Source organism: Oncorhynchus mykiss, chromosome 22 (genome assembly GCF_057628025.1).
Source record: "Oncorhynchus mykiss isolate SJ-2025 chromosome 22, ASM5762802v1, whole genome shotgun sequence".
Taxonomy (NCBI): Eukaryota; Metazoa; Chordata; class Actinopteri; order Salmoniformes; family Salmonidae; genus Oncorhynchus; species Oncorhynchus mykiss.
In genome coordinates this window covers 40,496,596-40,512,299 of record NC_143043.1, presented here as the reverse complement: position 1 = coordinate 40,512,299, position 15,704 = coordinate 40,496,596, and the positions used below count along the sequence as shown (strand labels likewise).

The window sequence follows — 15,704 nt, the reverse complement described above, 5'->3', positions numbered from 1 at the left end:
GTACAATGAAGTAGAGGATTTAGCTATGGCTTGGTATTGGCACTCTAGACATATTAGACAAGTTATGAATGATTTCACTGATGTACTGCTTTGTAAATCATAGGTCATCGTGAAGTCAGGGCCAGGAACTTTTTTTGGTCTGGCTATTTATGGGGACTTCCTCTTCTGGTCGGACTGGGCTCGCAGGGCCGTGCTACGATCCAACAAGTACACAGGTGGAGAGACCAAGGTTCTGCGAGCAGATATCCCCCACCAGCCCATGGGAATCATCGCTGTGACAAATGACTCCAACAGCTGTGAGTATCTAGACTTACGACACCAACTCCCTGAATTCTTATCTCAAAAAGACAGGGATAGACTGTTTGTGAATGTTTGGGGGCCCATGTATGTCTGTGCAATGCACTTATGCCCACACATTATTTCCCTCCAATATGGAATGTGTAAGAGAGGAATAGATCTGTAGTGTAATAGTATTTTTTTTCATCTGTCTGTTACAGATCTGTGCATTTGCCTACATTTGTCTGTTTAATTTAGTTTGGTGTTTGGGATTATTTTTACTTATTAGTTTTCCAGTAGGACTCACAGCAGTGTATCTACCTACCAGGGCTCCTTCTCTTGATGTGAAGAAAATGGTGGGAATGATAAATTAAGATGGTTTTATTTAGCTGGGGAGAAACTAAAGCTGGCAACGTAATTAATAAAAAATAATCCCCGAGTTCGATAGGAGGGCTCTGAAGTGTGCATATGTACTGTAAGTACTAGGACATTGGGAAAAGTACTTAAGAGCTTCCCAACGGCTTGACTCTCTCTATGAAGATGTTGAGGGACTTTTCCTTCTCATTTATTTCATCATCACAAATGATCACAGACATAACTTTTTGACCTCTCCGTCTTGCCAATTGATAAGTAACAACCTGCAATGTTTAAATTAATAAATCATTTTATCCAAAGCTAATTACAGTACAGGTAATGCATCCATTTTTAGTATGTATGTGATCCCTGCGGGCATTGAACCTAGTTTGCTACCGTCACACTAGTACATGTAAAGCTGAGTTACACAGGACCACTGTTCATCTCACCCCAGTTTTCCTCCTCCAGATAGTTAAATGTGAAGTCAATGCTTCCACATTTTCATCAGTCTTCCTATCGGTCCTTCCTGATTCTCTCGTTCCTCTGTAATCAGATGAGGCCAACCTGAACCTGGGGGCTCCAGGAGTTCTTCCAGAGGCCTGCTGAGTCATCCATCCATCCTCACACACACGCGCACACACACACCGACACATCCCTCACACACACATCCCCCACACACAGACACTGATGCGTGAATGAGAGACAGAGAGTTGGAGGGGAGGGAAGGAAAGGAAAGCTATGGTTCATTTGTCACGTGTCTCTCCAGTGAGCACTGGTGATGCCTGTGCTTTATTGTTTCCCCTCCCTCTGCATCCTTCGCTCTTTCTTTATCAGGGAGGATGAGACCATACCTGCTTGTTCCTGTTACACTGACTGAGCTGATGCGTTCTTTATGCTGGGCTGGTGGGAGGTGGGAGCTGTGGGTTGGGACCGTTGGCCTTGAAATAAACTCTGTTAATTGAGGTTTAGCCGTTAATTAACTGGTGACATTCAGTTTAGTTTATTGGTCGTTCTTCAGCGTTAAATGTTCTTAAAAACAGTTGATAATAAAAATTCTGAATGTCTTTCACATTGCAAGATACTGTAATAATTGCAACCTCACTTTGTCTCTGTCTTTTTGCCTCACGTTGTGTCTATAAAGCATCTGTTGTTCGTCTCCTGTTGTGTCTATAATATCTCTGATTGGCTGTGTGTTCTGTAGGTGAGATGTCCCCATGCAGACTCAATAACAGTGGCTGTGGTGACTTGTGTCTGTTGACCCCAGATGGAAGAGTTAACTGTAGTTGTCGGGGAGCACGTGTGTTATTAGATGACAACAGATGCATTTGTAAGTTATGAGATTATTTATTTTTTAACCCCTTTTTGTCCCCAATTTTGTGATATCCATCTGGTAGCTAAAGTATTGTACCATCGCTGCAACTGCCGTACGGACTCGGGAGTAGCGAAAGTCAAGAGCCATGTGTCCTCCGAAACAGGACCTCGCCAAGCCGCACTGCTTCTTGACACACTGCTCGCTTAACCCGGAAGTCAGACGCACCAATGTGTCGGAGGAAACACCGTACCACTGGCGACCAAAGTCAGCGTTAACCAACCATACATTCAATAATCTTGCAATTCTCACAAAAAAACATAACTAGTAGTTTAGATCAGATTTTCAACTTTTTTTAGAGAAATGTTTCCTCTTCAGTAATTATCTATACACTTTTATTCACTGGCAAGGACAGACTGTTATAGGTAGTTGTAATACATTAGCACCCAATTGACTTTTTTTTCAGAGAGGAATATGCAGTGTTTGTACTTTTAACATAAAGGTCATACTGGAACAGTTACAGCTAAGCCTGGTGCAGCTACTGCTAACTTTAAGACCACAGCTAAAGCCATTGTGGTGAGAAAATGCACAAACATTTGACTTAACTTGTTTAACTAGCTTAGCCATCTTCTTTTGCAGCAGGGAATTCCTCCTGCAACATCCACAAGGAGTTTGAATGCGGGAACGGCGAATGCATCAACTATCAGTTCACATGTGATGGAATAGCGCATTGCAAAGACAAATCAGATGAGAAAATGCAATATTGTGGTAAGCAATTGATCTCATATCAGCATTTTGGTACTTCAAATCTCTCCCAGTCAACAAAAATATAATGAATGATCTACTACTGCATGCAAGCAAGCATAAGCCCATTCCTATAATGGATGTGCTTATACACATATACAGCGCATATGAAAGGGAAAGGGGGATACCTAGTCAGTTGTACAACTGAATGCCTTCAACTGAAATGTGTCTTCTTCATTTAACCCAACCCATCTGAATCAGAGAGGTGCAGGGGGCTGCCTTAATCGATATCCACTTCTTCGACAACCAGGGTTGGTGTCTATTCCATACAAATTTCAGTCACTTCAGGAAGTACACTGAATTTCCAATTCCAACTAACTTCAATGCTTTCCAATGAGGAATTGGAATTTGGTTTACTTTCTGAGTGGAATTGAAATGTATTTGATCCCAACCCTGATGACATCCATTGGAGAATTGGCTAGAGCACATTCAGTGTGGGACTGCACAGTTGCTATCTAGAGGATGTCATAAGAAGAAGATTACTACCATTACCATTTCCTATTTGAAGTGAACACATTTTGTTTTGTAATTTCACCAGATAACAGGGACTGTAGGAGAGGCTTCAGGGCGTGTGACAACCAACGCTGTGTGGCCAACAGTCATTTCTGCGATGGCGTGGATGACTGTGGGGACAACTCAGACGAGGCCTTCTGTAACAGTGAGTATGGATAGATCGACCGCTTAATCACCCAGTATATCCAGACCGCGTGTGTGTGTGTGCGTGCGTGTGTGCGTGTGTGCGTGCGTGCGTGCGTGCGTGTGTGCAACATATAGCAGGCTTCACACTGGGCTGAGCCTCTCTTTAATGAGCCCCAGCATCACATAGATCCTCAAAGACCATGGGCCACTCTCAGACAGAGAATACTGTCTGAGACAGAAGGGCAGGATATTGGGCACAAATTGTTCAGAAAATCATGCAAAGATTGCCGCGAATCGCCAATCTTTGTCATTGCTATTCTAATCAAGTGACATTATTTGCTATTATTTTCAATTTAGTTTCTGTGGCTGTTATTCAGCTGCATGCAGTTAGCCCAGAGGAAAACAAACCCAGCACTCTTTAACAGGAACTTAATGTGCTTTAAACCTGAAACGAGACAATTAAGAGAGGCCATGAGGCAGCAGTAGGATTCTCTAAAGATGGATGAAGCTCCCAAGGACTGAGATATCAGGCACGTCTAGCTGTAATGACTCTCAAAGCATGCAGTCGGTTAGTTTTTTTAATGGTAAATTATCAACACCCCTGTTTCTATAACAATTAAAACATTTCATTATATGCATTTAAATGAAAATACCATAGTTTCCGTAGATGGTAAATCGAGCAAGAAAATCCAGTTTTACTAGATCGATCAAATATAATGTCCCTGTAGGTTTTCAGTATCTAATTTGCATTTGTTTATTAGTAGTGCAGACCATAAATGGCATTTGCATAAACTAAATGATCATTATTAAGTCCTGATGTTTTTTTAACTAGGCAAGGCAGTTAAGAACAAATTCTTATTTACAATGTCAGCCTACACTGGCAAAACCCGAACGGCGCTGGGCCAATTGTTCACCACCCTATGGAACTCCCAATTATGGCCTGTTGTGATACAGCCTGGATTTGAACCAGGGTGTCTGTAGTGACACCTCTAGCACTGAGATGCAGTGCCTTAGACCGCTGCGCCACTCAGGAGTGGACTTGATGACTTGTATACCTTTGCTTGTTTGCTTCTCACGCATGCACGCACATAATGCGCACGTACACAAACAACTGACATCCTCCCTATCCTATATATCCTCCCTAGACCTGATGCTAAACACTACTGAGTCATCTACCTGGATTATACTATTAACTGTTCCCTCTCTTCCTGATGAGTTGTTCCTAGCATCGGGTCTTTTCGAAGGGTTAATTTCTCTCTCCCCTCTCAGATGTCACGTGTGCGTCTTTTGAATCCTCATGCCAGGATGGGAGCTGTATCCCCGGCTCAGCCTGGTGTAACCAGGTCATTGACTGTGCTGATGCCTCAGATGAAAAGAATTGCAGTAAGTTAAGCCTTTTTAATGTATGGTATGTGTCATGATCAAAAAAATGCACTATGCTAACATGGTGACCTCATCACCATTGATGGATTGCTTGTTTTCAGTCAGTCAGCATTATCCAGATAGTAATTTATTTGTTATTGCACAGGTAAACAAGCAACTTAATGTACAGTGTTACTAGCTAGGCCTCCATCCGATTGGCAAATGATTTTCATTTAAATATTCTAAAATCCGCACTAAGAAAATATGCGCATTTTCCTACCAGTGGTGTGTTTCCACAAAAAAAAAACTTGTTGTGGATAAAGTAGTGTACACAAAATGTACCTTTTCGGATAAGTTTTCATGTAAGTCTAAAGTTCAATGTGTTTACATAATATTTTTGTCACAAACTGTTGTGTTAAATGGCAAATGTTCCTACTCTGGTCTTGGCACTTGCCAACAGCTCGCAGATACAGTGCTGGTAGGCTGTGCGGGTAAACTAGTCTACATGATGAGGTTATTATGGATAAGAGCAAGAATTGTTTTATTTGGCACAGCAGTCAAGCAATCGTCATCAAGTCACCATAATAAGACACTTGACATTTATTGGAAAGGAGCATCAAGATCACAGTGCACCACCCTGTGAAGTTCATCACAAGTTAATTCATATGTAGCCTAATAAACTACATGGTTTCCCGAGTCGTAGTGGCATGACCACACACCATATCATTGCATGACTCCAAGTTTATTTGCCAGATGATGGTTATTATATCAATATGCATAAAGGCATTTCCATCGCCATTTCTCACATTATTCATTTTACCGACACAAAAAGATCTCACCATGTCGAACAAACAAATGATCAGTCTGCATTTATAAAACTGTACCGAATCTTCCTGTTTCCATTACAGCTGTGGACCGTTTTTTTTGTTATATGTATGACTTTACCTACATAAAAACTGTGGATGGAAACCTGGTTAATGTTACCTTGTTATACCTTAGTGTTACCTACTGTTAGTGGATTTACAGTAGCTTGTGTTTAGCTAGCTAAGGTTGGCTAATGTTTTTGTGTAGACAACACAGACTGCTCTGAATTCTACAAACTGGGGGTGAAAGAAAAAGGCTTCATCAGCTGTAATACCACCTCCCTTTGTATCCACCCCTCCTGGATCTGTGATGGAGCCAACGACTGTGGTGATTATGCAGATGAGACCAACTGCCAGGGTGAGTCTCTTGTCTTGTCTTCTCCTCTCTTCTTTCCTCTCTCTGCCTAAGGAAGACAGATCGAGGAAGTCAGCTTCAATTAGAGAAGACTTGCATAAAATCAAAAAACAAAGATATACCATTTTCTGAAGTGATTAGAGGAGCAGGTCAAGAGTTTCAAGTTCCTTGGTGTCAACATTACCAACAAACTATCATGGTCCAAACACACCACGAAAGTCTTGAAGAGTGCACGGCAACACCTTTTCCCCCTTAGGAGACTGAAAAGATTGACGTGGGTCCCCAGATCCTCAAAAAGTTTTACAGCTGCACCATTGAGAGCATCCTGATCGGTTGCACCACTGCCAGGTATGGCGATGATGCTCGGCATCTGACCGGAGCGCCAAGTCCAGGTCCAAAAGGCACCTTAACAGCTTCTACCCCCAAGCTATAAGTCTGCTGAACAATTAATAAAATTACCACCAGGACTATTTACATCGAAGGGGGGGCTTTGTTTTTACACTGCTGCAACTCGCTGTTTATTATCTATGCATAGTCACTTTACCCCTACCTACAGTACATGTACAAATGACCTCGACTAACCTGTACCCCCGCACATTGACTTGGTACCTGTACCCCCTGTTTATAGCCTCGTTAGTTTATTGTGTTACTATTTATTTTATTTTTTACTTTAGTTTATTTAGTAATTATTTTCTTAACTATATTTCTTGATCTGCATCGTAAGTAAGCATTTCATGGTAGGGTCTACACCTATTGTATGTTACATTTAATTTCATTTGATTAGGGGTGCCAGAGTTCAAGTTTAGGGAAAAGATAATGACCTGAATCACCACTGTATGAATATTTAGAAAATAAATTCTCAACACAAAGGACTAAAGGTCAAGAGGACTAGAATTAACGATCAATGGAAATAGTGTTTTTTCTGTAACAGGGAATTAATGATCAATGGAAATCTACATGGCAAGTTCTCATTGGTCCAAATTGTCTATACATCGCACCTGAAATGCGATGCGTGTTATCTGGCCATTGGCCCAATTTTATTGCCAGGAATTCTAATTGGTCAACCACAGGCGAGGGTTGGGGGTATATAATGTTTGGTTCAGATTCTCTTTGTTCTGTGGAAATAATCACTGAGGACAGGGGAGAATGAACATCTTAGATGAAATTGTTAGATTACTTGTTAGATATTACTTGCATGGTCGGAACTAGAAGCACAAGCATTTCGCTACACTCGCATTAACATCTGCTAACCATGTGTATGTGACCAATCAAATGTGATTTGATTTGTCTACCTCTCAGCATAACATCTATGATTTGTCCTCTTTGAATAAACCTATTTTTCTCCCCCTGATTTGCTTTGGGGTCTGTGTTATTGAAGAGTAACATCAACTGCTAACACCACTGAATCACCTCTGAGATGACTCTTCCCTTACGTTGTTTTCTCGGCCCTAGTTTCCCATGGGCAGAAGTGTGAAGAGGGCCACTTCGCCTGCCCCAGCGGTAACTGCATCTCCAGTGTGTGGCTGTGTGATGGACAGAAGGACTGTGAGGATGGGGCAGATGAGTTTCAGTGTGGTAAGGCTTTGCTATGTTGATAGCCCATTACATTACAAAGAGAATATTTATAAGATGGCTTGTCTGAATGACTTATAGACATCTATAGGAATCCAAAAATCCAGTGTATTTATATGGACAGAAAGACTGTGATTACTAGGCCGATGGGGTTCTGTACAGTACCATTTGGGTAGACACATTTTCATTGCATTACAGAATACCATTTATTAGTTGGCTTGTCTCACGGCCGGCCTGCTCATTAGGCAGGATTAAGCGGCTGCCTATGGTGGCAGATTGACAAAGGCAGAATTTTCTGAGCTAAACTGACCAAGACGCACCTCCAAAAGCAACACATAAAACCTCACATAATTCTGCCCAAAAACGATGACAATTTCTCTCAACCAGTGGCATGTGGGCGTTTTAGGTTAAGCAGTGCCCACTTTGTTAAAGGTAGGGGCTTGCTTATCCATTCCAAGCACGCCCCTCAAGGGTGTTGTTGGAGAGATGCAGCTCTGCAGTGCTCCACCAACATTCTGTCAAAAAGAAATACATCTAACATAAATCATGTAGCAGACATAGGATATGGTAGAAAGAGTGTGTGGTCTTTTCTGTAATCTACAGGTTGGAGATAAAATGTATGATAATGTAATGAGACAGACAATTTTTACGATCAAATAGCCTAACATAAATGGCACTCAATCAAATAAAAAATGCGCTGTCATGTTAACAAGCAACATTTCCTAAAAACAGGACAGGTCAAAATAAAATGGACAGTATTAAAGGGACCATCACAACTGTTGTCCAGGAGTTTCACCCCATTGTCATGATTAGTGGTTTCAAGTTTGTATCCGTCAATATTTGACAAGCTAGTCATAGTGAAAAAGACTATACTTCTACATTACCCGCTGTGTAAACACATTGCCAATTGTCTCGCGATAACTCCTTGGTAGCTGATATTCAGAGCTTAAATAGCCATATTAATTAGTCACAAGAATCAGGACTAATAAAACCAATGCAATGGCCTGTTTTAGACACGGTGGGCCTACTACATTATAGTGGGCATTCATAAAATGTAATTGGAGGCCGACATGGTAGGCTACATCCCAGTAAGCACGAGCCGACGTATTTTGGACATTCTTTTTTTTTGTCCTGCCCGGACCTCATTTTTTTGTGTTTTACAAATGGTAGGCTTACCACATAGATGGGCATTCATAAAATTGTAATTCAGGCAAAACTGTTTGCTACGCCTCAGTAAGCACGAACCAAAGCCTTTTGGACATGTTTTTTTGGTGCCGTTCCAGACCAGCCTTGATTTCAACATCCACAAACATTGGTTTTTGGTCCAGACCAAATCTGAACCAATCATAGACGTCTATGTTTGGTTCAGATTTTGTCCGGTCTGGATCAGCCTTTATTTGGCCCAAACATAGACGTAGAACACCTATAAATTACTTATTTTGAACTTTCATTCAGAACCAAAACTGAGCATGATTTCAACATCTGCAAACATCCGTAAAATATGTATTTTCATCATCCGGAAAATAAGTATTTTCAATTTCATTCAGAACTGTCTGGAAAAGACGCCTTTTCAACATTCTGGAAATATGTATTTTAAACATTCAACGTCATTATTCTTACTGGGACTATTCTAGTTTTGCAGGGGCAGCATTCTTTGGTCTCACCTATGGCGGCAGAACGGCAAGGACCGGCCCTGGCCTGTCTGAATTATTTCTAGACAACCACAGGAAGACACAAATCCAGTGTTAGCAATGAGAAATCACTAATGATTGGAGTTAATTGTCTCTACTGGATATTGTATTGTTCATCCTCATTGTGTATTTAATTGCTTGCCAAGTTGTCTGCTAGCCTACTTATGTGTATAGAGCATATACCTCCAGCCCTGATATTCAAATAAAGCCACTTAAAAAGGACACAAGGGTGCTTTTTCTCTGGCTTTGAATTAGCATATTCTCCCCTTGTGTGTAACAGTTAATTAATTATCCATTAGTCATTGTGAATTGTTACCAGAGATGGAAACATGTGGGTTCACTGAGAAGTGGCTGACATCTGAACAGATCACATGGAATGTTCTCCCACACTGACCTTTCACACGGAACCTTGTACATGGAACCCTCTCACCAGGGAAGACAAGAACACTTCTAGCCTACCTCTTTGATCCTTTCTAATGTGCGTGTTACTTACCATGACAAAGACTTTCCACCTAGATAGCTCAACCAAAATTGAGTCATGGTCTGGTAAATAGAATTTTCAATCAAACAGATGACTTATTTATGTATACCGTTTATGTTTCATTACTTTTGCTGTCAAAGTGGTGAAGAAGGATCTTCCAAGAGCGTTTGAGTGCCACTGAGGTGGTAATACTTATCCTGACCTGCATCACAGCTAGGCTTCAGATTAATAAATGCCCTGAACTACTGAGGAATTAATTAATTTAGACAGAATGGCCCACACAAATAACACTGTCATATGTTATTAACTGTCTTGAAGAGTAAGATCATGTTTATTGAAGTGAAATAAATCACAGTAGATCGTCTAAATTAAGAGCAGAATGAGGTTTGGTAATCATGTTAACTGGGTGACTCAATTTAATCTCAAACAACATGATTCTGTGTACCATCAAATGACTGAAAAACACATTCCCATTCATTTAGCTAAGTGCTCCATTATTGTTTGAATTTATTTGAAATTGAAATAATGGTATTGCGAATTGCAAATGTACCGTAGCTCCTTTCAAAACTAAGCAGAAGGATGCTGCTGTTTAAATATAATTCAGTCTGTTAGATGTTTAGAACTGGCATTCTCAGGACAAATGGAAAATATTTCCATTTCACTGAGTTGATTACCATATAAAAAGCCAGAGCTATTGATAAACTGAAAGTAAAGGAAAAAGGTTAGAAGTAAATGTCATTATATCACTGGAAATCCAGAATCTCACAACTGATTAGATGAAATACTTGTCAGTCATTGTAAAATGTCTGATGATCTTTCCCTGTACAGTGAAATACCACTGAAGCCTAAGATATGAAATATTAGCATCTCTTGAATGAGCCTTTGTCGAGATATCTGAAAGAGACAGAGGCTTTGGATCTAGGCCCCCAAGGCAGGGTGGTTCTTTGAATTTAAATGAATCCAGATATGAAGGTGCATATGTGTTCCTGTCTGTGCGTAGGGCTGTTACGGTGACCATATTACTCACACACCGGAGGTCACAAGTCATGATGGCAGTCAAATTCCATGTGGTAATTAGGCTTCTCCAAGCTCTGATGCTGCCGATGGTCAGGAGTAGCCTACCAAGCTTGCTAACTGCCTGGTCCTCAGCATTCTCTTGTCCCCCGATTTACATAAATGCAAATGTAATCGAAAATCGAATCAAACACTTCATGAGAGTCCATGAGCTCATGTTGCACAACATTTCTATAAGCTATGCAATTGCATGAGAAAACTGAATTTTAATGGGCTCTATTAAAAACAGGAGGATCCCATCAGTTTTCTATAGGTTAGGCCTAATATATTTATTTATGAAGTTTCCTAATATTAAGCACATTTTGTCTCTTTATAATAGGAGTATAGCCTACCTGGATGGCATGCACATGAATCACGGGAATAGAGTCCTCCATTCGCTATTTAAGTGCACAGATGACATTTATTTTTCCCCCCTGTCCCTGATTCGAGACAGGTGCGTGATTATGGTTCACTCTAAATCAAACCTAATTTCCCAAATATATTATTTAGTATATCTAAAGATGAGTGTAAATCAAGAATAGTCTGATGGGTGACAATATTGGGCCTATCACTTGTGAATGATGCCCAGCTTGTGTGCAGTCAGGCAAGAAACAGCACATGCCTTTTTTTGCAACTTTTTCAAATCATAGTCGCAAACCTCATGTAGCCTAGCCCTAAGCACTCACCGACCGGTAGCACTCACGTCTGTAACCATGAAGTGTTTTGAAAGGTTGGTCATGGCTCCCATCAACACCATTATCCCAAAAACCCTAGACCCACTCCGATTTGCATACCGCCCCAACAGATCCACAAACGATGCAATCTCTATTGCACTCCACAGTGCCCTTTCACACCTGGAAAAAAGGAACATCTATGTGAGAATGCTATTGGTTGACTACAGCTCAGCGTTCAACACCATAGTGCACTCAAAGCTCATCACTAAGCTAAGTACCCTAGGACTGAACATCTCCCTCTGCAACTGGATCCTGAATTCACTGACGGGCTGCCCCCAGGTGGTAAGGGTAGGTAAAAACACATCAGCCACGCTGATCCTTAACACGGGGGCCCCTCAGGGGTGTGTGCTCAGTCCCCTCCTGTACTCCCTGTTCACTCATGACTGCACGGCCAGGCATGACTCTAACACCATCATTAAGTTTGCTATTGACACAACAGTGGTAGGCTTGATGACCAACAACAACGAAGCAGCGAGGCAGCAACCTCTACCTCAACGTGATCAAGACTAAGGAGATGATTGTGGACTACAGGAAAAGGAGGACCGAGCACGCCCACATTCTCATTGATGGGGCTGTAGTAGAGCAGGTTGAGAGTGTCCACATCACCAACAAACTATTGTGGCCCATGCACACCAAGACAGTCGTGAAGATGGCACGACAAACCTATTTCCCCCCAGGAGACTGAAAAGATTTGGCATGGGTCCTCAGAGGCTCAAAAGGTTCTGCAGCTGCACCATCGAGAGCATCCTGACTGGTTGCATCACTGCCTGGTATGACAACTGCTCGGCCTCCGACCGCAAGGCACTACAGAGGGTAGTTTGTACGGCCCAGTACATTACCTGGGCTAAGTTCCTTGCAATCCAGGACCTCTGTACCAGGTGTTGTCAGAGGGAGGCCCTAAAAAATTGTCAAAGACTCCAGCGACCCTAGTCATAGACTGTTCTCTCTGCTACCGCACGGCAAGTGGTACCGGAGCACCAAGTCTAGGTCCAAGAGGCTTCTAAACAGCTTCCACCCTAAAGCCATAAGACTCCTGAACATCTAATCAAATGACTACCGAGACTACTTGCATTGCCCCTCCCCCCTCTTTTACACTGCTGCTACTCTCTGTTATTATCTATGCATAACTCACTTTAATAACTCTACCTACATGTATATATTACCTCAATTACCTCGACTAACCGGTGCCCCCGCACATTGACTCTGTACCGGTATCCGCTGTATATACAGTAGCCTCGGTATTGTTATTTTACTGCTGCTAATTAATTATTTGTGACTTTATTTCTTATTTTTTAGCTATTTTTCTTAAAACTGCATCGTTGGTTATGGGCTTGTAACTTAGCATTTCACTGTTGTATTCGTTGCATGTGAAAAATATAATTTGATTTGATTTATCGGTTTTGATACGGTTTGTATCACAGCTAAAGCAAACAAATAACTTCTTAAAATTAAGCACATTAATCTGTTTTACAGCGGGAGTAGAGCATAACTTTGAGAATGGCATTTCCCGCTAATTGATTTCAATTTAGAATATTGCGCTTATAGTCTACTGTACTGCCGTGTGCACTTTGCTGTGCTTATTATGTGAAAAAATAGCCTAATAGTTGATCAACATTTTAAGCTAAACTTTCTGAACTGTTGCATCAGCATAATTGGTTTTAAGCAATGTTTTAATGCTTGTGGTTGTATTAATTTGGGATCTATAGCATCCCACAACTGTCCCAGACTATGTTTAGGATATTTATTTCTCTGCACAGAATAGAAGAGGTTAGCTTTTGTACTATGGGGGATAGTAGATAGACATAGGCTAATGCTGCTGTCCGTTAGGGCTACTCATCTTTTTGGCTGATGGAAAGTAAATGTGAACAGTTCTTCCAACATCTTTAATATGCGCCTCGGAATTCAATATGGACGCGTGAAGTTGCGTCCTCGATATGTCTGTCATCACTTGAAGCCTGTGAGTAGGACCCAATCATGTGACGGGCATTGGCTAATAAGAATTGGGAGAGATCTGAGAGAGCCATGTGAGTGAGAGGTGCTTCGGCCCACACAGCTGGGGGAAGGGAATTGTTATTATTATATTCAGCCCAAGGGCACAACGTCCACTGGCCGCACAAGGCATGGATTTTTTTAGGGGGCATTACAGACACACAAAGGAGATACCGCCGGGACATTCAAGGCATTATCAAGTGCTTGTTTAATTGTGAATGTGAAACTGATGAAGTGTGTGCAAAAAAAGCCTTTCATGCTACTTTTTTTCATTAGAGTCGCATCATGCAGCCTTAGAATGTATTAAAAATCGAAACATATAGCCCATTTGTATCACAACTGAAGTTGCATAAATAAATAAATTAAGCATATAGGAGGAACTGTTTCTTTGTTAACTACTCAACACAGAATATTCGCATGTGAACACTCCCTCAAATCGTTTGAAGGAAATATCCTTTCTATTCTCTTGAGCTATGTTCAATTGAATTCTTCATTCTTTAAAATAATATAAAATAATGGCATGTAATTCAAAGCAAATCTTGTCTGCTAAATAAGCGAGTGTAACCCACAGCCATAGTGTATGACATGGCCAGATCATGGCCTAACATAAGGACAACTCAGAGTATGATATTCTGTACTTCTGACTACATTTTCTTCACATCATGTTTCTTTAGACCTGTTTGAAGTTAATCATGAATTTATTGTGATGGTGTAGGCTATAATAAATGGATTTATTAGACTTTTTAAAATGTAGATGTTCCAAAGGTCTGCGTCAGTGGCTCGTAGGTTATGCGTGGAAGCCAGGAGATGCTAAATGTGTTTACGGACTTTAACGGTCAATTACTGTGAGACCGGCAGTGATTTGCTTGACAATCATCGGCTGACAAAATGGCATGACCGCCCCAGCTCTATCTGTGCATCTGTGATTATGTACAGTTCAACAATATAAGGCTTCTGTTGATTTTCAGCATGGAATGTAGTGACCCTAATAGGAAAAGCATATATGAATAGACGCCAGAAGTCAAGACCGGGCCTGTACCATGTACTGTGTAACATTTGCACTTGTCTATTCTTACTAGCACTGACTGCTAATTTCTGCTTTATTGAGAACACATTTTACTTACCATGACTGCAATGTGTGTTATGCTGCATAATTCCACTAAGTAAAGCTCCAGCCTTTTGATTATTATTATCTTTTACCAGTCAGCTCCCCTTGGAACACTACGGAATGTTTATATTAAAAACTGAAGAGGAGAAAACACCCACAAAATATTTTATTTGGCTCCAATTCCAGTCACCCTCTCTGGAAATAGAAAGGCTAAGGGGCAGATGGTAACCCAAACACTTGTTGTGCTTTGATTAAAAATAACTGGGCGACTTCTACTACTACAGGGTATTGTTGTTTTTGTCCTGTTTTTCTTTCACTTACGTGTTTTGATTCATGGTATTATGAATGTGCTTCTCCCTTAGACTCCTCTTGCCTGTGGAACCAGTTTGCCTGTTCTAAGAACAAATGCATCGCCAAGCAGTGGCTGTGTGATGGAGAGAACGACTGTGAGGACGGACTGGATGAGAGTGTGCAGATATGTGGTAAGTACCCAAGGTCATATAGCTATACTTTGGGTGAAGATTGCATGTATTTCAAACATGTAGTTTGAGACCAGTCTGAGACCATTCCCAGCTGGCATTACAACCTGATTACAACATTGTTTTGAGACCAGTTGGAGACGTTTTAGACTAGTTTCTAGACTATTGAAATGATAACACAGAAATTAAGTTAGAGACATATTGAAAATACTTTGATGGGTGGTGAGGCCAAGAGGCAGAGCAATTTCACCATGTAAATGAGATGTAACAATAATGAATTTGCCAATAAAAATAAATAATCATACAACAATAAATATAAAATGTTTGCCGAGAATATTGGTATAATTGGATTGTAATGGAAATGTCAAGGCAATATGAATGAAATAGCCGTAAGCTTTTTCCTTGCACTACTGCAATCAAAAGCAAGGAAGTGCATTTTAAACAGACAAGCATTATTGAGCAAATGTACTTACCTTTATTGTCACAGTATGAGGCTTTGTATTGTCTCTGAGTCCACATAAAACGTAACAGATCTTGTACGATATAGTCCTCTGCTTGAATATACAGATTAATTTGACCCTGTTTGCTACAGCAGGAAAATAATCCTGCAGCAACTGGAAATGTGATTATTGTAA

At 40.9% G+C, this 15,704-nt stretch overlaps 1 protein-coding gene across 2 annotated transcripts in view; it reads left to right on the top strand.

Moving 5' to 3' along the window:
- The window catches only part of LOC110502094 (low-density lipoprotein receptor-related protein 1B-like), a 225,377-nt gene that overhangs the window by 111,752 nt on the left and 97,921 nt on the right, over window positions 1–15,704 (top strand). For both annotated transcript variants that reach the window (XM_090216050.1, XM_090216049.1), the window contains exons 34-41: window positions 104–296; window positions 1,832–1,957; window positions 2,579–2,707; window positions 3,282–3,401; window positions 4,652–4,765; window positions 5,816–5,965; window positions 7,415–7,537; window positions 14,953–15,072. In XM_090216050.1, coding sequence (XP_090072176.1) covers window positions 104–296; window positions 1,832–1,957; window positions 2,579–2,707; window positions 3,282–3,401; window positions 4,652–4,765; window positions 5,816–5,965; window positions 7,415–7,537; window positions 14,953–15,072 — 1,075 coding nt within the window. The remainder of the gene's footprint in view (window positions 1–103; window positions 297–1,831; window positions 1,958–2,578; window positions 2,708–3,281; window positions 3,402–4,651; window positions 4,766–5,815; window positions 5,966–7,414; window positions 7,538–14,952; window positions 15,073–15,704) is intronic.